We start from the raw sequence: 24,699 nt of genomic DNA on the forward strand, positions 1-24,699 counted from the left end.
CTTTAAAGAGGTAATTAAGTTAAAATGATGTCATTAGTGTGGGTCTTAAGCCAATATGACTGGTGTCCTTCTAAGAAGAAAAAATCTGGACAGATACAAGTACAGGGGAAGACCATGTGAAAGCACATGCACCAGACAGCTATCTACAAGCCAAGGAGAAAGGTCTCAGAAGAAATCAACCCTGCTGACACCTTGATCTCAGACCTCTAGTGTCCAGAAACTGTGAGAAAATAAGTTTCTGTTGTTAAAGCCATCCAGTTTGTGGTACTTTGTTATGGTGCCCTTAGCAGACTAAGACACTTCACACACTGCGCTACTGAAAGGGTTAGAAGAACCAACATCGATCTAAGAACTTTAGTCTGCTACTCAAAGCTACTTCCAGTGCTTTCTAGGAACCTGATTCTTCAGTGAAATCATTTTCTAACAGAGTAAAAAGAGCCTATAATGGATGGGTTTCCTTCTTTTCTTCTCTACAGGGAACAGTATTGGAACACTTATTGCTCATGACATGGATGAAGAAAACACTATCAACAGTGTTTTAGGATACAGAATTGTGGATCAAACCCCCAAAGTTCCTAGAGATGGACTCTTCCTGGTCCAAGCCTACTCAGGAATGTTCCAGTTAGCCTTGCAGTCCTTGCGGAAGCGAGACACTCCGCAGTACAACTTGACAGTAGAGGTGTCTGACAAAGGTTAGTATCACCTTCCCTGTGTCAAGAATGATAACACTTGTTTTCTTTCTAGTTGTGATTTGCTAGGCTGCTCTGATGCCTGGGTGTATTACAGAAGGATGCTGTTTAAGAGTTCTTGCTTCCTATGTGAAACACAGCACAGAGGCAGCAGGTCCGACATGGTAATGGCCAGAGCGGTGGCTTAGGCAACATTATTACGTTGGTTCCCTGAGAAGAAGATGCCCAAGAGGGGATTAAATATATAAGGATTTTATTAGGGGAATTGCCTATGAGAAAAAATGGGGAGGGATACAGAGAAGGCTGGGAGAGCCATCAGACCTCAATCCAAGCCGGACGCTGAGTGAAGGAGAGAAGGAAGGACAGTGGTGGGAGTACCATAGACCACTAAGCAGTCAAAGGGAAGCTCAGCAAGGTCATTAGGGGTCCAAAGTTGGCCGTGGAAGGAGTCTGTGATCTCCAAAACAGGCCTACCTTAGCCTGCCGGCCTTGCTCTGTCACTGGCTTGGGGCAGCCAATGGGAAGCAAGGCCTTGGTGCAAATGTGGTGACGGGTTTCAGAGCAAGGCGGCATGTTGTCAATTAAGATCCCTGGTGTTAGGGGTTGGCAAGGCACGTCGTCATGGCCACCATGGTCACAAACAAGAAAATTAGTTGTATTTCCCAAGTCTCCCTTTCAGACTCAAAGGATTCTACTGTATGACAGTGAAGGAAAAATGTATCGTTTGGGAGGTTTTGTCTTCTTATATTAGCTGCTAGGCGGCCATTTGACGGTATCTGGAGACATTCTTCCTTAACGCCTTATACAATTTCAAAACAAGTGGTTTTTAATCTTTGTTAAGTCATGAGACCCTTTGAGGATCTGATGGAAACTATGAATTCCTCAACAAATGTACACATTATCAACAAATTGCACAGACACACAAACTTACATGAACTCAGGGATAGGCTTATTTTAAGATCATTAATACTCCTAGGCTAAGAATCGTTCTTTAACTGGCACTGAATCTTAGGTTACCAAATAGTTCAGTAATTGTTATGCTACGAGAGAGAGATTATACAGGTGTGCTGAAGTAAAGAGCACCATTTCATACTGTGCTTCACATTTTTTTTCTTCATTACACAGTTGCTGAGATACTGAAGAGAGCTGGGGTTTAGCGGGCCCCCGAAGCAGAATGGTCGAGACATAGTGATTAGGCAAATATTGAGGGCCTAACATAATGTCTAGCATTATGTTAAGAGGTACAACAGAAGTGGGTATAATAAGTCATCCCTGCCCATGATGAGCTGACAATCTCACACCATTAGCCAGCCATTCTTTCAGCAGTTATTGAGCAGTTACCGTGATTGAGGCACCATTCAAGGTACTGGGGATACACAAATGAATAAGACCCCGTGTCTGTCCTCAAGGAGCATTTGTGGTAGAGGAGATGGACATGTGAATAAATAAATTGTAAGAAATATATACAAGGTAGCCCATGAAGGCAATGAGGGACTCGGTGGAGTGGTAGAGAGCTGATAAAGCTTTCTGGAAGAGGTGTCATTGCTCTGAACTTTGATGGATGAATATGACAAGTTACAAAATAGTGTAAAGGCTTACAGAGGAGAAGAAAGCCCATGTGAAAATGCATGGGGACCTGAAGCAGTTTGAGGCTGCAAGAGCATCAGATTAAAAATTGTCTATGTACCTGAGTACATCTATAGACTATATGGACCATATTATACAGTATATTTATATATAACTATATATGTGTATTGATGGAGTTAAACATCCAGTTGCATACTGTAGAAAATTAGACTGGTAGGCGGTAATTAACACAGTTTTACCTAAAATCAGGGAAGGTCTGTTAGCCAGGAGGTCCACTGCTGGCCCAAATAAGGTCTGTGCAGAGCAGGGAGCCAGTGAGTTCAGGCCCTGGGACCTCCTGAAATCTTCAGCCGTTCTTGCTGTCTACAAATGATCTGGGGACTGGACCCAACTTGAGTTAACATCCACTTATTTGTAATACCGTTATTATTAGATTACACGCCTGGCTTTGTGTCCAGTGTGCCGAGCACAAGCTTTAGAGCTAGGCTGTGTGAGTATATTTGTCAGGATCCCAGCAGGAAACAGACAGCCCCCTCAAAAGAAGTAACCAAAAAGTGTTTAGAGAGGGGATTATTTGTAAAGGCTGGGGGTAGGGGTTATGGGAAACCAACAGGGGGTGTGAAGCACAATGGCAGCCTTTCTTACCTGAAGGTGAGAAGGGATGAGGGAAGGTAACATCCCCTGAAGGAACAAAGCCTGTTCCTGTGACTATAGAAGAGGCTGCTAGGGGAACTAGACCCTGACCCTGTTCCTCCTGCCCTTCCTTAGATCTCCTGCCAGTGCTACCACTGGTGGAACCCAACTTCTACCCAGAGGGCCAGGATGCCCACTGATGCAGTTCCTAAGGTCAGCCTCTGGGGCACAAAGCAGGGTGAAGGGAGGAGAGTGGACAGAGAGGGAAAAGGAACGCATGGATTTGAATTCTGGCTTGAACACTAGTTAGTTGTATGACCTTGGTCAGGTCACCAACTTCTCTGTCCTTTGGCTTCCTCATTTGTGAACTCAAATGATGTGTGTGAACTCATCATGTGTGTGAACTCATTTGAGTGTGGACTCAAACTCAAATGAGAATGATAATTGTACCTACATCACAGAGTTAGAATGAAGATGAAATGAGTCATGCAAGCAAAGCACTTAATATGGTGCCTGGTACATAGAGAGTGCTAACAATGTTAGTTAGGACGAGAACCTTGGCTCTGTTGCACTCTACATTTTTTAGATAAACTGACTACCGCACAGAGATTTTGAGTGACATTTCCGAGCTCTCACACATCTGATAAGTAGCAGAGACAGAATTTGAACAGTGGGGTTCCAAAGCCCAGAGTCTTAGCCCTTGTATAATACACTACTTCATAGCTAGAACAATGGAAACCCCAACAAAAAACCTATCATGTTGGTTCTCACTGTGGATATTTCCCTGGGGATCCCATCCCCACCTGTACTCCATGCTCATCTTGGACCTAGGTTGAACCTGCTGTCTCTGACTAGGTCTCTGAATTGTCAAACCCACCCCTCAAAGCCTATGCCATCTCCCAGAGTTCTATGAGCTACCTCTGCCTCTGTAGGCTGGGCAGCAAGGCCTTTGGAAGGGGGCTAATTGTACCTTTCCTCCCTCACTTGGGCCTTCCCTTTGCGGGGGGGGCGGCAGAAGGGATATAGGACAGTAAGTGCTGGAAGTGTTCAGAGTAGGAAAGACAACCCTCTGGGATGCTCAAAGAAGTCTTTCTAGAAGGATAGTTTTGTACTGGGCTTTGAAGGCTACATACGTTTCACTAGCCAGAAAAGAGAGGCTGCTTCACAGAAAAGAAGCCATCTTGCTTGGGGACAAGCCTTACTGAGGAGGGGGCAGGTAGAGGGAGTGGGAAGCCCAGGGGAGTCTCTCGTGGGGTTTTCTTCAGCCCTTGGTGACCTGCTCATGGGTGCAGGTGGGGAGCAGAGAATCCTCTCACCACACAAATCGCATGTCAATAGTAAAATTGTGGCTATGGTCGTCACTTTACTTGCCAACTGTTTTTCTTGCAGATTTCTGATTTTCATGCATGATTTTCAGTGAAAATTTCTGATGTGACTTTGATTTTCAGATTTCAAGACCCTCTGCTTTGTGCAGATCAACATTATTGATATCAATGATCAGATCCCCATCTTTGAAAAATCAGATGTGAGTAGTTATCACCTTGCTTTTTCTTTACTTTGTTCGTATTTACCTGACCCCTACTTCTGGAATAAAGACACAAACAGTAGTTCAGGAAAATGCCAGACTTAATATCTTAATCAATGCACTGGTACCAAACTCAAACACCGTCTTCAGTGGAACTCTTCAGGGAACAGTAACATTCACGGTTATAGCATCTGGAAGCATCTGTTTTTTTTATTAAAAACTTTTGCCAACAGCTCATTTATTTCAAGGACTGCTTGGAAGCTACAACCAGTGTATAGCAGGACAATAAATAGATTACTGCTAGGTCTCAAACAAGCATGTGTAGTCAGAGTTTAAAATTTTGAATACTGCCAATTTAAACTCATTTTGTATTTATTGGATAAGAGAAAAGGGGAAGAAAAAACGAATCTCTGGTTTATGCCAAAAAATGTGCCCAAGACATCTGCAAGAATTAGAATTGGGAAAAAAGAGCAGGAGAAAAATGATCAGTTGAGTATATCAAGAAGAATTCAAGTTAACTTATTATTAATGTGGGGGTAGTTTGATCGATGCTTCCCTTAAAATGGATGCCTCTATTTATTTATTCTGGAGAAGAGAGTAGCCTTTTTGGGTAGATTGTTATGTTTGAACTCAGTTTATGAGGCAGCCCAGAGCCTTGTGACGATGTTCATAAATCACAATAGGGATAAGGCAGTGACAAAGAACGGGAATTGATTTATGGGAGGGTTTGAGGAGGTAAAAAGTGTGACAATATAACTTGTATAGTAGGCACTGAGGTTAAGCAAGTGTGAGAGTAAGAGCCTGTTTCTACTCTGCCTCCATTCTCTTGGGCGTTTGATCCTTTCTGTGTGTTGTAGTTTCCTTGCATTACATCTAGACAGTGTTTTTAGATTGAGGGTAAGAGTCCTGCTTTGGGAATCTCAGAGCTTGGAAAGGCAAACTGGGCCTTAGAAAGGTGAGTCCACTTCTTTCATTGCTGTGGTCCTTTCCTGGACCCTGCCTGTTACCATCTTCATGATCATCATGCCAAGACACATGATCTGGGGGATTTTCAGCGGAGGAGTGGAAGATGGTCTAGGTCAGTGTTAATTAAGAGCACCTGCTTTGGAGTTGGACAGACATTGGTTTGAATCCCAATTCTGTGACCAGCGAGCTGTGTGGTCTTGGGTGGGTTTTACCTCTCCAGTCTTTTGCTCCTCTGTCAAATGGAGATGATAATATAGCTACTCAGTAGGGTGCTTTTTTTTGGGTGGGGGGGACTCTCACTGCTGTGGCTTCTCCCGTTGCGGAGCACAGGCTCCAGATGCGCAGGCTCAGCGGCCATGGCTCACGGGCCCAGCCGCTCCGCGGCATGTGGGATCTTCCCGGACCGGGGCACGAACCCGCGTCCCCTGCGTCAGCAGGCGGACTCTCAACCACTGTGCCATCAGGGAAGCCCGGGTGCTTTGTTTTGTTGCTTATCTTTACTGACCACTTATTATGTGCCAGGCATTCAGGGGTTTTATATGCATCGTCTCTGTAAATCACCACAGCACACATGAAGTAAGTTCTGTTATTATTATTATTATTATTATCGTCATTATCACCTCCAAGGACAGATGATAAACCTGAGACTTTAAAAAATTCGATAACTTACTTCAGTTCACCCAGGTCATAAGTGACAAGCCTAGGATTCATACCCAGGCCATTTAACGCTGAAGTCCAGGCTCTTAACCACTATTCCCTGATTGATTTAAGAATTAATTAAAATAATGTAAAGTGCCTGCCACATTGTAGGTACGCAATACATAGTAGCCATCTATTTGTCTCAACTATAATGATAACTACAGTTATTAAACATATTGGATGTGAGTGGAGGGATATGTTTTAGAATCCTCTCAGTAGATCTCTGAGATGTTGTGTTTCCTGGTACAACGGATATCAGTCTACAAGTATGACTGATGTCAAAATCAACTGTAACCCACTCATTAATAGAAAAAAACATGCTTGGTAAGTATCGATGCAAACTGTGACTTGTGTCCATTCTGAAACCAAGGAGACAAGTTTGCCCTTTGACAATTGTACTCGATGACAATAGACATTCTCATTGTTTCCTTCCCTTGTTTCCTTCTTAGTATGGAAACCTAACTCTCCCTGAAGATACAGCCATTGGAACTGTCATCTTAACCATCCAGGCCACCGATGCTGATGAACCATATACGGGAAGTTCTAAAATCCTGTACCGAATTACACAGGGAGACAGTGAGGGACATTTGGAGATTGAAACAGATCCCGAAACCAATACTGGATATGTCAAGGTTAAAAAGGTAAATAGCGCGTTGAATGGAATTTGTCTTTTTCAAAGGTTAATTTACTTAGGACCATTCAAGGACCTATAAGCAGAGGTGACATATTAGCAGTGACCTCTCAGGTGTGTGATGGACTCCTGGAACACTCTCAGTCATTCCTGTCCTCCCAAAAGACAGAAGGCAGGATTCTTGTTCTGGGTCTGTCACTAACTGACCAAGTAGCCTTTGCAGAGTGAGGTAGGATTGACAAATAAAATATATAAACTACAAGATAGAGAATTTTTTAGTATAAGTATGTCCCATGAAATACTTGGGACATACTTATACTAAAAAATTGCTTGTTGTTTACCTGCAATTCCAATATAACCAGTTGTTCTATATTTTTATTTGCTAAATCTTGGGCAAGGTGGTGCTCCAGGCTTTATTTCTCTCTTTGCAAATGTGGGGTATTAGACTAGATGAACCCTGTGAGCCCTTTAGGCTGCTAGACTCTTTATTCTAATGGGCCAGCCATTGGCTCCTCTTTAATAATGACTGGAAATTGGTAGGTCTCCTTTAATAGACAAGTTTTAATAAACAAGTTTATTCTTTCATGGCTTCTTCCCTGCCTACCCCTTACTTTCATCTTTTATGGTATTGCTGCGTCCACTGGCTCTTGCTTCGTCTCTCCCTTTGTAAGGACTGGGTAGTCTAGAGCCAAAATCTTGATTACCATGATACTTGCTTTTTAATAGAGGGTCTTCCCATCCTTCCCTCAGTCTAATCCCATCCCCTACTGTGTACAGCTGAAGTTTGACCCTTTCCTCCATGGCTGCCTCATTTATGCTTTAGAGCATGTAAACCGTTTACCAGATGACTCAATAGGAAGCAGCGCTTGTCATCCAATGTAGTTAGAATTAAAAGGGGTCAGAGTTACAGCAATTGAGACTTTGCAGACATGGTTGAATGCTGAAGGTTTGTAGGGCAGTGTGTTGGAGGCTGCAAAAGAAAGCTCTGGAGGAAAGTTTTGACCCAGAATAAAGGAAAGCTAAAGTAGAGGCTAAAAATGAAGACAGAATAATTTCACAGAAAATAGAAGCACAGGGAGAAAAGTGCTAATGCTGAAGGAAGCCCTGGGGCAGAATCTCAGAATTCTGATACCATTATGACTATATAACCTACTTCTGACAAAGGGCCTCGCTGAGTTTTAGCTGCGAGGTTTTTGTGTGGACCTACTCAAGACATTAGTATTTTGTGTGAGTCTGACATTTGGAAAAGGTGCCATAACATCTTCCCCCTCTATTCATGGCTGCCTACATGGAGACAAAGAACCCAGAAGGAAAGGCTAATTTTCAGAGTTTGCAGCGGGTGGTCCAGGCAACATACGTGATCTTTTTGCAGGAGGTAGGGGCAGATAGCTTCTATTCTCCCACAGGCCCAGAGCTCTCTAGGCATCTAAGAGAAGATAAAGCCCTGTCTATCTCAGTATGAATGAGTCCCACATGTCAGTAATTTTTCATGATGGCTTGTTGTGAATCAAGTTAATTGGACCATTTGTGGCTAAAGGGCACCTATAGGGAAAAATTGGTAACCTTGATGATTAGCGGTAGGTAAGGGCTGTAAGTATCCTCCCACATGCTCTTGACACGAGGAGGTATGTTACAGTACAGCAGGCCTCTGGCCAAAATCTTTGTCACATCCTTATTTTGTTTGTGGTTATATTCCAAGTGTCCAGAATATCGCCTGGCACATAGTGGAGGTTCAATAAACATTGGTTGCATTGAATAAATAATTGAATACTGTGCCATGTACAATTAATGACAAGCTGGGATAAAAAACCAACATCCAACTTGTGCTTTAGGCTTGTGACGCCCCAGCTCTCTGTCCCTCAGGCACTGTGGGCACAGTACTCTAGTGAGAGGATTCATCTGACTGTCCACAGAAAAGGTGTTGATACACACAACAGAACTGGCGTCCTGGAACTATGAAGGCTATAAGCTGCTGGACTAGCCAGATGCCACACTCTTGTTCATTTAATGACCAAGAGATATACTATATTGTTAACCAAACTGCATGTCTTGAATACCACTAATATCACAAAACCTCTTTGTAGGATCACTTTGCTAATTAACAAACCTTCTAGGGCAGCTTGAGATAGTGTGAGCTCAAAGCCTGTAGTAGCTGCCTCTGGAGTGTGGATCTCTGATTAGGATCTGTCAAATGCTAAGTGACAGCCAGCCCAGAGGTGTGGATTCTTGATGAGGATACACTAGATGTTAGCCAACTGCCCCAAGGATGTGTGTACTCACATTGACAGATGTATGTATTCATACAGTTTTCAGTATTTTAAATAAATTAGACTCTATTATGTGGTTTTTCGTGTGTAGCTTAGCCTTACTTCTAATTCCCTCCCCATTAAGCCATCCATTGCTTCAGGACCATTGTGTTGATCATTTTTTAAAAATTTAAAATCCCAATGTAGACTACTTTTTTTTTTTTTTTTTTTTTGCGGTACGCAGGCCTCTCACTGTTGTGGCCTCTTCCCTTGCGGAGCACAGGCTCCGGATGCGCAGACTCAGCGGCCATGGCTCACGGGCCCAGCCGCTCCGCGGCATGTGGGATCTTCCCGGACCAGGGCATGAACTCATGTCCCCTGCATCAGTAGGTGGACTCTCAACCACTGCGCCACCAGGGAAGCCCCAGACTACTTTTATTTCCTAATATTTTCTTCATTTTTTTTTAACGTCTTTATTGGAGTATAATTGCTTTACATTGTTGTATTATTTGCTGCTGTATAACAAAGTGAATCAGCTCTACACATACATATATCCCCATATCCCCTCCCTCTTGCATCTCCCTCCCACCCTCGCTATCCTACCCCCTAGGTGGTCCCAAAGCACCAAGCTGATCTCGCTATGCTATGCAACTGCTTCCCACTAGCTATCTATTTTACATTTGGTAGTGTATATATGTCCATGCCACTCTCGCACTTTGTCCCAGCTTACCCTACCGCTCCCCATGTCCTCAAGTCCATTCTCTACTTCTGCATCTTTATTCCTGTCCTGCCCCTAGGTTCTTCAGAACTATTGGATTTTTTTTTTAGATTCCATATATATGTGTTAGCATATGGTATTTGTTTTTCTCTTTCTGACTTACTTCACTCTGTATGACAGACTCTAGGTCCATCCACCTCACTACAAATAACTCAATTTCATTTCTTTTTATGGCTGAGTAATATTCCATTGTATATATGTGTCACATCCTCTTTATCCATTCACCTGTTGATGGACACTTAGGTGGCTTCCATGTCCTGGCTATTGTAAATAGAGCTGCAATGAATATTGTGGTACATGTCTCTTTTAGAATTATGGTTTTCTCAGGGTATATGCCCAGTAGTGGGATTGCTGGGTTGTATGGTAGTTCTATTTTTGGTTTTTTAAGGAACCTTCATACTGTTCTCCATAGTGGCCATATCAGTTTACATTCCCACCAACAGTGCAAGAGGGTTCTCTTTTCTCCACACCCTCTCCAGCATTTATTGTTTGTAGATTTTTTGATGATGGCCATTCTGACCCGTGTGAGGTGATACCTCATGGTAGTTTTGATTTCCATTTGTCTAATGATTAGTGATGTTGAGCATCTTTTCATGTGTTTGTTGCCAATCTGTATATCTTCTTTGGAGAAATGTCTATTTAGATCTTCTGCCCATTTTGGGATTGGGTTGTTTGTTTTTTTGATATTGAGCTGCATGAGCTGCTTGTATATTTTGGAGATTAATCCTTTGTCTGTTGATTCATTTGCAAATACATTCTCCCATTCTGAGGGTTGTCTTTTTGTCTTGTTTATGGTTTCCTTTGCTGTGCAAAAGCTTTTAAGTTTCATTAGGTCCCATTTCTTTATTTATTTTTTTAATTTCCATTTCTCTAGGAGGTGGGTCAGAAAGGATCTTGCTGTGATTTATGTCATAGAGTGTTCTGCCTATATTTTTCTCTAAGAATTTTATAGTGTCTGGCCTTACATTTAGGTCTTTAATCCATTTTGAATTTATTTTTGTGTATGGTGTTAGGGAGTGTTCTAATTTCATTCTTTTACATGTACCTGTGCAGTTTTCCCAGCACCACTTATTGAAGAGGCTCTCTTTTCGCCATTGTATATTCTTGCCTCCTTTATCAAAATAAGGAGACCATATGTGTGTGGGTTTATCTCTGGGCTCTCTATCCTGTTTCATTGATCTATATTTCTGTTTTTGTGCCAGTACCATATTGTCTTGATTACTGTAGCTTTGTAGTATAGTCTGTAGTTGGGGAGCCTGATTCCTCCAGCTCCATTTTTCTTTCTTAAGATTGCTTTTGCTACTTGGGGTCTTTTGCGTTTCCATACAAATTGTGAAATTTTTTGTTTTAGTTCTGTGAAAAATGCCATTGGTAGTTTGGTAGGGATTGCATTGAATCTGTAGATTGCTTTGGGTAGTAGAGTCATTTTCACAATGTTGATTCTTCCAATCCAAGAACATGGTATATCTCTCCATCTGTTTGTGTCGTCTTTAATTTCTTTCATCAGTGTCTTACAGTTTTCTGCATACAGGTTTTTTGTCTCCTTAGGTAGGTTTATTCCTAGGTATTTTATTCTTTTTGCTGAAATGGTAAATGGGAGTGTTTCCTTAATTTCTCTTTCAGATTTTTCATCAATAGTGTATAAGAATGCCAGAGATTTCTGTGCATTAATTTTGTATCCTGCTACTTTACCAAATTCATTGATTAGCTCTAGTAGTTTTCTGGTAGCATCTTTTGGATTCTCTATGTATAGTATCATGTCATCTGCAAACAGTGACAGTCTTATTCCTTCTTTTCCAATTTGGATTCCTTTTATTTCTTTTTCTTCTCTGATTGCTATGGCTAAAACTTCCAAAACTATGTTGAATAATAATGGTGAGAGTGGGCAACCGTGTCTTGTTCCTGATCTTAGTGGAAATGGTTTCAGTTTTTCACCATTGAGAATGATGTTGGCTGTGGGTTTGTCATATATGGCCTTTATTATGTGGAGGAAAGTTCCCTCTATGCCCACTTTCTGGAGGGTTTTTATCATAAATAGGTGTTGAATTTTGTTGAAAGCTTTTTCTGCATGTATTGGGATGATCATATGTTTTTCATCCTTCAATTTGTTACTATGGTGTATCACATTGATTGATTTGCATATATTGAAGAATCCTTGAATTCCTGGGATAAACCTCTCTTGGTCATGGTGTATGATCCTTTTAATGTGCTTTTGGATTCTGTTTGCTAGTATTTTGTTGAGGATATTTGCATCTATGTTCATCAGTGATATTGGCCTGTAGTTTTCTTTTTTTTGTAACATCTTTGTCTTGTTTTGGTATCAGGATGATGGTGGCCTCGTAGAATGAGTTTGGGAATATTCCTCCCTTTGCTATATTTTGGAAGAGTTTGAAAAGGATAGGTGTTAGCTCTGCTCTAAATGTTTGTGAATGTTCCAAATGTTTCACCTGTGAATCAGTCGGGTCCCGGGATTTTGTTTGATGAAGATTTTTAATCACAGTTTCAATTTCAGTGCTTGTGATGTGTCTGTTTGTATTTTCAATTTCTTCCAGTCTCAGTCTCAGAAGGTTGTACTTTTCTAAGAATTTGTCCATTTTATTGGCATATAGTTGCTTGTAGTAATCTCTCATGATCCTTTGTATTTCTGCAGTATCAGTTATTACTTCTCCTTTTTCATTTCTAAGTCTGTTGATTTGAGTCTTCTCCCTTTTCTTCTTGATGAGTCTGGCTAATGGTTTATCAATTTTGTTTATCTTCTCAAAGAACCAGCTTTTAGTTTTATTGATCTTTGCTACCATTTCCTTCATTTCTTTTTCAGGTATTTCTGATCTGATCTTTATGATTTATTTCCTTCTGCTAACTTAGGGTTTTTTTTTTGTTATTCTTTCTCTAATTACTATAGATGTAAGGTTACATTGTTTTTTTGAGATTTTTCTTGTTTCTTGAGGTAGAATTGTAGTGCTATAAACTTCCCTCTTAGAAATGCTTTTGCTGTATCCCATAGGTTTTGGGCCATCGAGTATTCATTGTTATTTGTTTGTAGGTATTTTTTAATTTCTTCTTTGATTTCTTGAGTGATCTCTTGGTTATTTAGTAGCGTGTTGTTGAGCTTCCTTGTGTTTGTATTTTTTACAGTTATTTTTTTCCTGTAATTGATATCTAGTCTCATAGCATTGTGGTCAGAAAAGATAGTTGATATGATTTCAGTTTTCTTAAATTTACCAAGCCTTGATTTGTGACCCAAGATGTGATCTATCCTGGAGAATGTTCCATGAGCACTTGAGAAGAAAGTGTATTCTGTTGTTTTTGGATGGAATATCCTATAAATATCAATTAAGTCCATCTTGTTTAATGTATCATTTAAAGCTTGTGTTTCCTTATTTATTTTCATTTTGGATTATCTGTCCATTGGTGAAAGTGAGGTGTTAAATTCTCCTACTATTATTGTGTTACTGTCACTTTCCCCTTTTATGGCTGTTAGCATTTGCCTTATGTATTGAGGTGCTCCTGTGCTGGGTGCATAAAGATTTACAATTGTTATATCTTCTTCTTGGATTGATCCCTTGATCATTATGTAGTGTTCTTCTTTGTCTCTTGTAATAGTTTTTATTTTAAAGTCTGTTTGTCTGATATGAGAATTGCTACTCCTGCTTTCTTTTGATTTCCATTTGCATGGAAAATCTTTTTCCATCCCCTCACTTTCAGTCTGTATGTGTCCCTAGGTCTGAAGTGAGTCTCTTGTAGACAGCACATATATGGGTCTTGTTTTCATATCCACTCAGCCAGTCTATGTCTTTTGGTTGGAGCTCTTAATCCATATACGTTTAAGGTAATTATTGATATGTATGTTCCTATTACCATTTTCTTAATTGTTTTGTGTTTGTTATTGTAGGTCTTTTCCTTCTCTTGTGTTTCTTGCCTAGAGAAGTTTCTTTAGCTTTTGTTGTAAGGCTGGTTTGGTGGTGCTGAATTCTCTTAGCTTTTCCTTGTCTGTAAATGTTTTAATTTCTCAGTGAATCTGAATGAGATTCTTGCTGGGTAGAGTAATCTTGGTTGTAGGTTTTTCCCTCTCATCACTTTAAATATGTCCTGTCACTCCTTTCTGGCTGCAGAGTTTCTGCTGAAAGATCAGCTATTAATCTTATGGGGATTCCCTTGTATGTTATTTGTTGCTTTTCCCTTGCTGCTTTTAATATTTTTTCTTTGTATTTAATTGTTGATAGTTTGATTAATATGTGTCTTGGCATGTTTCTCCTTGGATTTATCCTGTATGGGACTCTCTGTGCTTCCTGGACTTGATTAACTATTTCCTTTCCCATATTAGGGAACTTTTCAACTATAATCTCTTTAAATATTTTCTCACTCCCTTTCTTTTTCTCTTCTTCTTTTGGGTCCCCTATAATTCGAATATTGGTGCATTTAATGTTGTCGAAGAGGTCTCTGAGATTGTCCTCCACTCTTTTCATTCTTTTTTCTTTATTCTGCTCTGCAGTAGTTATTTCCACTATTTTACCTTCCAGGTCACTTATCCATTCTTCTGCCTCAATTATTCTGCTATTGTTTCCTTCTAGAGAATTTTTAACTTCATTTATTGTGGTGTTTATCATTGTTTGCCCTTTAGTTCTTCTAGGTCCTTGTTAAAGGTTTCTTTATTTTCTCCATTCTGTTTCCATGGTTTTGGATCATCTTTGCTATCATTACTCTGAATTGTTTTTCAGGTAGACTGCCTATTTCCTATTCATTTGGTCATGTTTGGTCTGGTGGGTTTTTACCTTGCTCCTTCATTTGCTGCATATTTCTCTGTCTTCTCATTTTGCTTAACTTACTGTGTTTGGGGTCTCCTTTTCACAGGCTGCAGGTTTGTAGTTCCTGTTGTTTTTGGTGTCTGCCCGCAGTGGGTAAGATTAGTTCAGTGGGTTGTGTAAGCTTCCTGGTGGAGGGGACTGGTGCCTGTGTTCTGGTGGATGAGGCTGGATCTTGTCTTTCTGGTGGACAGGTCCATGTCTGGTGGTGTGTTTTGGGGTGTCTGTGAACTTATTATGATTTTAGGCAAACTCTCTGCTAATCGGTGGAGTTGTGTTCCTGTCTTGCTAGTTGTTCTGCAGGGGGTATCCAGCACTGGGGCTTGCTGGTCATTGACTGGAGCTGGGTCTTAGCATTGAGATGGAGATCTCTGGGAGAGTTCTTGCTGATTGATATTATGTGGGGCCAGGAGGTCTCTGGTGGCCCAATGTCCTGAACTCAGCTCTCCCACCTCAGAGGCTCAGGCCTGACACCTGGCCAGAGCACTAAGACCCTGTCAGCCACACAGCTCAGAAAAAAAAGGAAAAAAAATAGAAAGAAAGAAAAATAAATAAAATTATTAAACTAAAAAATTATTTTAATTATTAAAAAAAAATTTTTTAAAGAAGAGAGCAGCCAAATCAATAAACAAATCCACCCATGATAACAAGTGCTAAAAACTGAACTAAGATAACCTTATAAATCAGAAACTAGTCAGTCACATACAACAAACCCAAAGTCTACAGTTGCTCCCAAAGGCCACCACCTCAATTTTGGGATGATTCATTGTCTATTCAGGTATTCCACAGATGCAGGTTACGTCAAGTTGATTATGGAGATTTAATCTGCTACTCCTGAGGCTGCACAGAGAAATTTCCCTTTCTCTTCTTTGTTTGCACAGCTCCTGGGGTTCAGCTTTGGATTTGGACCTGCCTCTGCATGTAGGTCATCCTCTGGTGTCTGTTCTTCGCCCAGACAGGAGGGGGTTAAAGGAGCTGCTGAATAGGGGGCTGTGGTTCACTCAGGCCGGGTGGAGGGAGAGGTATGGAATGCAGGGAGAGCCTGTGGCGGCAGAGGCCAGTGTGACATATCAACAGCCCAAGGCACACAGTGTGTTCTAGCCGGGAAGTTGTCCCTGGATCACAGGACCCTGGCAGTGGTGGGCTGCATAGGGTCCCGGTAGGGGAGGTGTGGATAGGGTCCTGTGCTTGCACACAGGCTTCTTGGTGGCGGCAGCAGCAGCCTTAGCGTCTCATGCCCGTCTCTGGGGTCTGCGCTGATAGCCGCGGCTCGCGCCCTTCTCTGAAGCTTGTTTAGACGGTGCTGTGAATCCCCTCTCCTCCTGCACCCTGAAACAATGATCTCTTGCCTCTTAGGCAGGTCCAGACTTTTTCCCGAACTCCCTCCCAGCTAGGCATGGCGCACTAACCCCTTCAGGCTGTGTTCACGTTGCCAACCCCAGTCCTCTCCCTGGGATCCGACCTCCAAAGCCCGAGCCTCAGCTCCCAGCCTCGCCCACCCTGGGCGGGTGAGCAGACAAGCCTCTCGGGCTGGTGAGTGCCAGTCAGCACCGATCCTCTGTGCGGGAATCTCTCCGCTTTGCCCTCTGCAGCCCCGTTGCTGTGCTCTCCTCTGTGGCTCTGAAGCTTCCCCCCTCCGCCACCCGCAGTCTCCGCCCGCGAAGGGGCTTCCTAGTGTGTGGAAACATTTCCTCCTTCACAGCTCCCTCCCACTGGTGCCGGTCCCGTCCCTATCCTTTTGTCTCTGTTTTTTCTTTTTTTCTTTTACCCTACCCAGGTACGTGGGAGTTTCTTGCCTTTTGGGAGGTCTGAGGTCTTCTGCCAGCATTCAGTAGGTGTTCTGTATGAGTTGTTCCACGTGTAGATGTATTTCTGGTGTATCTGTGGGGAGGAAGGTGACCTCCGCATCTTACTCTTCCGCCATCTTGAAGCTCCTCTCCCTGATATTTTCTTAATCACAATTCTATCAGAACCTGTTCATCTGAATTACAAATGTGCTAACAGCAGGTAAAATTCACTGAGGAGCGCACACTCCACAACTGAAGCCCCTTGTGCTTCATGAAGCACTTCTGCACACGCTCCTTTTCTTCTCACGCCAACTCTGAGGGAGGCAGAAATAGCCCCGCTGTACAGATGAGGTTCAGGCCCACAGCAAGATGCAGTCAGTCCCCCAGGGATGGCAGAGTTGGGAACTTGACCCCAGGCTTCTGACTCCCTTCAGGAAATGATTTCTGTTGGGGCCTGGCATTGCCATTTACTAGCTCTGCGACCTTGACCGAATGTTGTAACCTCAGACCTCAGTTTTCTGATCTGAAACATTGGTGAAATGGCAGCACCTTCTTGATAAGGACATTGGAGGATTCAGTGTGAAAATACATATATAGCTCTTAACACAGCCCCCAGCAGGTAGCAGTCAATTTAATGAATGTCCAGCATTATCTTAATTCTAATTAATTAGAGTGAGGGCAGAAGCCAGGATTCTGCCTGTGGATAGATGTGTTTTCACTTCTTGCCAAGGGGACCAAACTTGTCTAATCCAAGAGTCAAATGGTGCCCACTGGGGACTGCTGACTCAGCCTCTCTATGGGAGGACCTGGAAATCAGTAATTTTAGTGCCCTGCAAAGTGTTTCTCCTTTACTCTTGCATTACTACCACACTTCACTTTTGACACCAGGTTTGTGGGTTTTCCACACATCAAGCCATTATCCAACACCAGGCTGATGTCCTACAATTTAACTCAGTTCTGACACTGTCTACCTGGAGATAGCATCAGACCCCACAGGTTAAGGGCTCAGTCCCACAAGACTCCCCCGCACCCCACTTCAAAAGTCAATTGCAAGTTCTAGGTTGTTACCTGTATTTCTGACTGACTGGCTATAAATCAGAGGTTCCCATGACTCTCTCCTTGGGTTGGATCATTTGCTAGAGCAGCTCACAGAGCTCAGGGAAACATATTTACCAATTTTTATTTGATAAAGGATATGATAAGGGATATAGATGAGCGGCCAGATGAGGAGATACATAGGGCGAGGTCTGGGAGGGCCCCAAGAGTAGGAGCTTCTGTCCCATGGAGTTAGGGTGTGTATTCACTTTCCCAGCACATCGATGTGTTCACTAACCCACAAGCTCTCTGAAGGCCTTACTTTGGGGATTTTTACTGAGGCTTCATCATGTAGACATGATTGATCATTAACTCAATCTCCAGCCCCTCTCCCCTTCCAGGGGTGGGGGGTGGGGTGGGTGTGGGGCTGAAAGTTCCAAGCTTCTAATCATGGCTTGGTCTTTCTGGTAACCAGCCCCCATCCTGAAACCATCCAAGGAGCCACCAAGAGTCACCTCATTAGAATAAAAGTCACTCCTATCATCCAGGAAATTCCAAGGGATTTAGGAGCTCAGTGTCAGGAACCAGGGGCACAGACCAATATATACATTTTTTATTGTTTCACTTGCCCCAAGTGATGCTTAGGATTAAGCAAGTTTTAGAAGCACTGTCCTCTCTCTGTTTACTGCTGCCCCAAGCTCTCGCCTGTTGTGTGGTAGATCATCATACCCTTGGGACCAAGCAGGCGTCAGGAGCCAGGAAGGCTATTTCTTTGAGCCCTGCCTGGCTCATCAATAACTCCCCTGGCACCCCCTTTCTTGAAATTCAGGGGTTTGTTTTGGCTTTAATTTTTTTTTTATACAAATATTGTCACTTCTTCATTATGGCTGATTCTTTTTCATTCTTAGTACGTGACTTATTTTTAACCAGCAAGGGTATCATCTGGAAAACTAATGTGCACTTTTTCCTCATCACTGATGATTGGTGTAAATGTTAAATATCCCCAGTCTCAATTCCTTTCCTTCGGCACTTTATCTCTGCTTCCAGGTGGAATCTAAATCAGGGGGTTTGACCTTTTGAGCAGTTGTATGCAGAAGAGCGATTGTGGCATGAGCATATGTTTTCAGCTTACCTGAGGAGTAAGTTGCCCAGATGGGCCCGAGGTAATCCCAAGAGGCCGTGAGGGTCTCTTGACTTGGCTTTGCAGGCCTGCCATGTCATGAAAGACAGTATATGTGGTTTGACAAGGCTCGTCCTTGATTCAACTCTGCTGATTATCATTTGCAAATTTAGCATCGTCCATTTCTAATTTTATCCCTGGAAAACTTGGTTCAGTGTTTTTCCTGGTGTGAAAGTTAAGCAGACTGATTGATGGCAGGCTGATTCTTCCATTCAGTAAGTGTTTCAGGAGCACTGACACCCTCTCCTAGGAGGGTGACTCCCAAGAGACTGACACTGGTCTCGCTGCCCAGGTCAGATGAATTCAAATCCATCCCTCCCGTGGCTGCTCCCAGAGTTAACTTTCTACAACACAAATCCCCGCCCTTGTCAGTCTTGCACTCACCACCTTTCTCTGCTCATCAAGGATAAAGTCCCAACTCCTTAGCTTGATGTGTATCTTCTCTGTCATCTCTCTCTTCTCTCAGCTTCACATGTTCTGTTCTGGTAACACAGGCTGCTCCACCTCTGCAGATATACCATCTCATTTCTTTACCCCTCACCTCTGGTGACGACATGAAGGGATGGAAAAGCCAGGGAGGGGACTTAGGACCTGATGGTAAGAATGGGGGGTGTGCATCCTCTGCCTGAGCACGTAGAATGATGTGCTGCCTGTCTGAGCTTGGGTGTGGCTGGACCCACAAGGAACAGAGTGCTGTGTCCTTTATCCACGCGGCAGGCTTGCTCTGGGGGCCGCTGCCTTCCTGTTCCATCAACCAGATCTCGGTTTGACACCCCTGCCCTTATCCCCTGAGATGATGAATGGGTCCCTGGGAGTCAGATGCTCCAGCTTGCACACACCTCCTCACAACCCCCCAGGTGAGCGGCCCTTTCAGACCATGTGGTAGTGATCAACAGGTCATCATGGGGTTGTGCCCTGCGGGCAGTGGGTGCTTATCTCTATGAAAAACCTCATTTTTACATTGTAGTTAGCTTACAAGATTTTATATCCTGTATTTTAACAAAAGTCAATTGATTCTTATTTTCTACCTCAAATGACCTTGAGTCTTCATACTTAATTCTTTCTCTTCCATATGGGCAAACTTTCTATTATACTTTCTTTTGAACTAGAAATTGGGTTGTGATGTTGTGTGTGTTTGTGTGTACGTGGAGGAGAGGGTTTCTAGAGAGTGGGGATTTTCTCCAGAATCTCTTTCCCACTGGAGTCTGCAAGGGCTTGAGAAGGACCAAGGCCTTCTCATTTTTATCTATCCTAATGGATATACTATGGGCACTGCATGTCAGGGAAGTGATGAGAAGCAAAGAAGAATATAACACAATTCCTCTCCTCAGAGAGCTCATGGTCAATAAGGATCTAGAATATATAACCAAACAATTAGAATCCTGAGTTAAGTGTGATGAGATTACAGAGGACATGGAGCTCACCCATTTGGGGATAGAGAGGAAGGTCCAGGGAAGCCAATATGGTGAGGACAGCATTGAGCCAATTTTTGACTGAGTGGGAGAATTTTTTCAGATGTTGGGGAAGGGCAGGCCAAGCTAATGCAATCACGTGTCAATTTTTCTCTTCATGAAAGGATACTACCATTTTTGTTTAACTGATGAGAAACTGATATAAACTCAAGTTAAAGAGCTGACAGCTCACCAGGAGATCCTGGGTCCTCCAGGCCTGGAAGAGTGAATAAAGCAGTGCAGTTCCCATAATCTATAATGTGCCTTTTGGGCTTTACTTTGGTTCCTTCATCTTTTTGAGGTCATGGGTACCTTTGAGACTCTGACAAAAGCTACATATCCTCCCCCTACCAAAAGATTCACATATGAACATATGTATTGTTAAACAACAAAAATCCAATTGAGTAAATTTAAGGATCAAATTGGCTTTATTAAATACTTCATAAATCAAGTGTCATCCGACTTAGCAAATAGAAAGAAGCTACACCAAGCTGTAGAAAAGAAAAGATTTTTTAAAGGTAGAAAGGGGGCAGACAAAGGAAATTATTAGCAAAGAATGCATTGTTTCAGACAAGTTGCCCCCCTAAGGGGAACAAAAGGGCCTATGGGGTGGATTACCTCACTAGTGCTGACCAGATAATTCAAGACTGACTGGTTAAAGGTTGCATTCCTGGAGCAGGGATTGAAACTGCAATAGGTTAGTTATTAAGTTTTGATTTGCTTACATGGGGTTTAGCACAAGTGACTCCATTTTGGGCCTGCTGTTTCTTTTTAACAATTTTCCCCTTTTGATCAGACTCTCAGCTTATCTGAGAGATGTGATCAAAATGTAAGGCATTAAATGCCACTATCACATACCTCTCTGTAGTTCTCTCAGCTTCTGTTGATCCTCTGTGTGGTACTCACAAGTCATAATGTTTTTTTGCTTAATCTCTGTGATAGTCACAGGCATCAGCTTCAGGTTCACAATTTTTAAGTTGGTCATTCTCTTTGTCTCTTTTCTGATGTTCTAGTCTTAGGGAGACTTGATAGTTAGCAGTTGTGAGCATGCATTTAATGCTTTTTTTTTGCAGTACGCGGGTCTCTCACTGTTGTGGCCTCTCCCGTTGCGGAGCATAGGCTCTGGATGCGCAGGCTCAGCAGCCATGGCTCACGGGTCCAGCCACTCTGCGGCATGCGGGATCTTCCCGGCCCGGGGCACGAACCCGTGTCCCCTGCATCGGCAGGCGGACTCTCAACCACTGCGCCACCAGAGAAGCCCTGCATTTAATGCTTTTGAGAGAATACAGCACATGAGGGAGAGTACTCTGATTCTAACAAGCAGGATAATTCCCAATGTCTGGAGTGCACTTTGGAGCCATGGTCCCCAAGACCCAAACCAATCAAATCAAATAAGTCAAAGAAAGACTCCATGGCAGAAGTCACTCTTTTAAGCCAAGAGAAGTGGCTTGCTCAGTGATCTTATGGAACTGAATTTCAGCTTCCCCAGAAGTGTTACTCCAGGTGCAGCAGGTGGTATTGGCCACAGTGCAGACACCTCCTTGCTCAGCTAAAAGAGAATCAAGGGCTATATTATTATCAAGAACAACTTGGGCCAGAAAGCCTAAAGATTTTTTTGTTGGACAGCTATTGCTCTAACAGAGGATTTTTCAATATGTTTCAATATTTTCAAGAGTTAAGGAAACATTCCTGGTCTAGTCTCATTTACATATACTCTTTTTTTTTTTCTCTCATTTACATATATTCTTAACTGGGGAAGTATGGCCCTGCTAAAGGAAGTGAATCCTGAGTCATGAATACCTCTTGATAATTCCTTTCTAACTCAATGACGTAAATCCAGGGGAGTCAACCAATGAGGTGTCTCAGTTTGTTTGTGAACATTTAGGGGAACAGTTAGATAACCTAAGAGACATTGCCTGATATGTACCAGCCGTCTAGGTACATAAGAAGAATGACAATCACTACAGGCAAAGATAAATCCTGTCGGGACACAAATCACTTCCACCAAGGTGGCACTGTTAATAGATTCACTTGCAGGGATAGTTGCATTTGCCTGTTCAAGCTAGATGTCAGTTAGGTTTTCTCCTAGCCTGAAATAGTAGTTGTTTTAAATTTCAGAGGTTACCTCCCTTAGCAGTGGTCTGGAAGATACAGATGATGGTGTTACCTTTCCAGGCCAATGCCAGAGTAAAAGAAAGGGAAAGAAAAAAAAAAGTTTCTTGTTGTTCAGTTGAAGTACGAAGTCTTGATGTGGTGTCTTGGAAGGAAGCATCTACCTCAGTGTCAGCTACTTCTCTTCCCAGTCAATTTGATTTGGAGATTTCCAGCATTTGTATAAGACCAGATGTCAGGTGGAGTCTTCTTCAGCTGTGAGATGTGTATCCAAGGTTTAAGACCCTGAAGTTTGGCTGCCATCTGGGTAGTGAGGAGGACCTGGTATAGTCCCTTGCAAGGAGATTCAAGGGCAGTCTTTGTTCTTAGTGCTTCCAATTCAGAAGGGTGGGAGAAAACTGGAAACATTAGTTTGGAAAGTTGTAGCCAGATATTTGAGGAAAGTAGAAAAATTCAGGATCCAGTCCAGTTTACAGGTATATAACAAACCCTTAAAGATAATTAGCAGGATTAGAATCTAATATAGATAAAGGTACAAACATAATTTATTAAGCAGTTAATAAATTTAAGTAGTTATTCCTGCTTTTTTAAAAAAATCTTTTTAAGGATAATCCTAGTAAAACTTAATTTGTTTGCATTAAATTTGCCTTGATTATTTACATAAGTGCAGCAAGAATAGTGATTGACTATATAAGCTCTTTTTAAGATTGCTTTGCTGGAACCTTGGAAGCAAGGTACTCTCTGAGTCTATGTATATCTCTCTCAAATGTGACAATTCAGTCCAAGCCTTGGTAATATGGTCAATGTTTCCAGTTGTGTTCCATTACAGGAGAACAGATTCTTATTGAACTTATGTGAATGACTACCTATATTGCCATGAAAAGAATACATTAAGAGTTTCTAAATTCTGGAGAGATCATGTAGAAAAAAATGTCATTTTTGTTTACAAAGGTATAGTGTATCAATTGCTGTAAGTCATAGATTGCTTAAGTGAAAATATTTCTTTAAATCTGGAAAACCAAAGCATTAAGGAACCAGCAGTGTTTTAAAAGTCATACAAATTATAATCAATTCCTCCTCATTTTATTTAATCCAATGTAATTATTACTTTGCTCTGTTTGAATCTAGTTTTTCCACTAGTTCTGGAAATTCTTACTCAGTTTAGTTTTATGATCTTAAAATGATCAGAGGGCTTCCCTGGTGGCGCAGCGGTTGGGAGTCCGCCTGCCGATGCAGGGAACGCGGGTTCGTGCCCCGGTCCGGGAAGATCCCACATGTCACGGAGCGGCTGGGCCCGTGAGCCATGGCCGCTGAGCCTGCGCGTCCGCAACGGAAGAGGCCACAACAGTGAGAGGCCCGCGTACCGCAAAAAAAAAACACAACAAAATGATCAGAAACCTGTATTCTAGAATACCTGTCAGAGTCCTTCTTATGGATTTCTCTGAAGATGAAGCAATTTTGTAGGAACGTTTTCGCAAAAGCATCAGAATAAAAAAATTAACTATCTGTAAATGACAAAATCCTTAAAATGCCCATTATTAAAGATCTGATGAGAATTCATTATAATGGAATTGACAAGGAAATTTGGTTATTTTTGTAATATGTAATGTTTAAGATAATAATTACAATTATGACTGATAACATCATACCAGGAAATAATAGATTTCCAGGAATTTTATCCCATTTCTGTAACACTTATAACATGTATCTATACAAATATAACATAAAGAAGGCTCAGTATTACTTGTTTGATGATTTTTCCCATGTAATTTAACATATCAAATAAGCCTAATTAGTGTAACATCTCTCTTTTTATAAGGAGAAAGAACAAATCTTTTCTGATTTTTCCAAAGGCCCTATGGAAAATCCCAAAGTTATTTCCAGGTCAAAAAGACTTCACTTAGAATTTGATTTGGGGAAGTTTGCCAAAAAATTCAAAAGGTTTTGGACACTTGGCTAAAAAGGATCACAGATCATTATGAAACAATACTTAATTATCCACTTAATTATCCAAAATGACAATAAAAGATTTCAAGAGCAAATGCAATAAGTTACATACTTCTGAGCCAAACTTTGCTCTTTTAATGTTGAGAAGACTCAGTTTACTTAAGTAATCAAAGACCTGATAATAAAGATATAAAACACAAAAAATTATTTTGATAAAACACAAAATCTTTGCTTTCCAGGCAGGTTATTTTACAGATAAAGAAAAAACTTTGTTTAAATTTCTTATTAAGAGTAGATCTCATTTATTAGTAAATCTAATAAAACTTTGTCCTTTTAACAGAGGAAAGAAAATTAAGTTTTAGTTTTACATAAGTATACTACTGGTATTAAAGCTTATTTTAAAACACTTATAATAACAATTTAATTTTTAGTCAACTTGACCACACAAGATTTCCTCATTTTCCCTCTCTTTTTCTGTTTCTCTCTTTCATTCTTCTTAACTTCCTATATCCATAGTTTGTCCTTTTTTTTCTTCCCATTTTGAAATAACTAGTTTTACTTTAGAGCAAAATCACTTTTATTTCCCTCAACAAAATGTATCTCCATACTTCATACCCTTTTAACCAAAAAA

General features: G+C 41.6%; 1 protein-coding gene across 3 annotated transcripts in view; it reads left to right on the forward strand.

Moving 5' to 3' along the window:
• Positions 1-24,699, forward strand: part of CDH17 (cadherin 17) — a 105,574-nt gene that overhangs the window by 61,227 nt on the left and 19,648 nt on the right. For all 3 annotated transcript variants that reach the window (XM_022584544.2, XM_089898919.1, XM_089898920.1), the window contains 3 exons: positions 477-692; positions 4,358-4,434; positions 6,549-6,740. In XM_022584544.2, coding sequence (XP_022440252.1) covers positions 477-692; positions 4,358-4,434; positions 6,549-6,740 — 485 coding nt within the window. The remainder of the gene's footprint in view (positions 1-476; positions 693-4,357; positions 4,435-6,548; positions 6,741-24,699) is intronic.

The sequence above is a fragment of the Delphinapterus leucas genome, chromosome 17 (genome assembly GCF_059928025.1).
Source record: "Delphinapterus leucas isolate spDelLeu-1000000601 "Yukka" chromosome 17, BTC_Dleu_Yukka2, whole genome shotgun sequence".
NCBI classification, from domain to species: domain Eukaryota; kingdom Metazoa; phylum Chordata; class Mammalia; order Artiodactyla; family Monodontidae; genus Delphinapterus; species Delphinapterus leucas.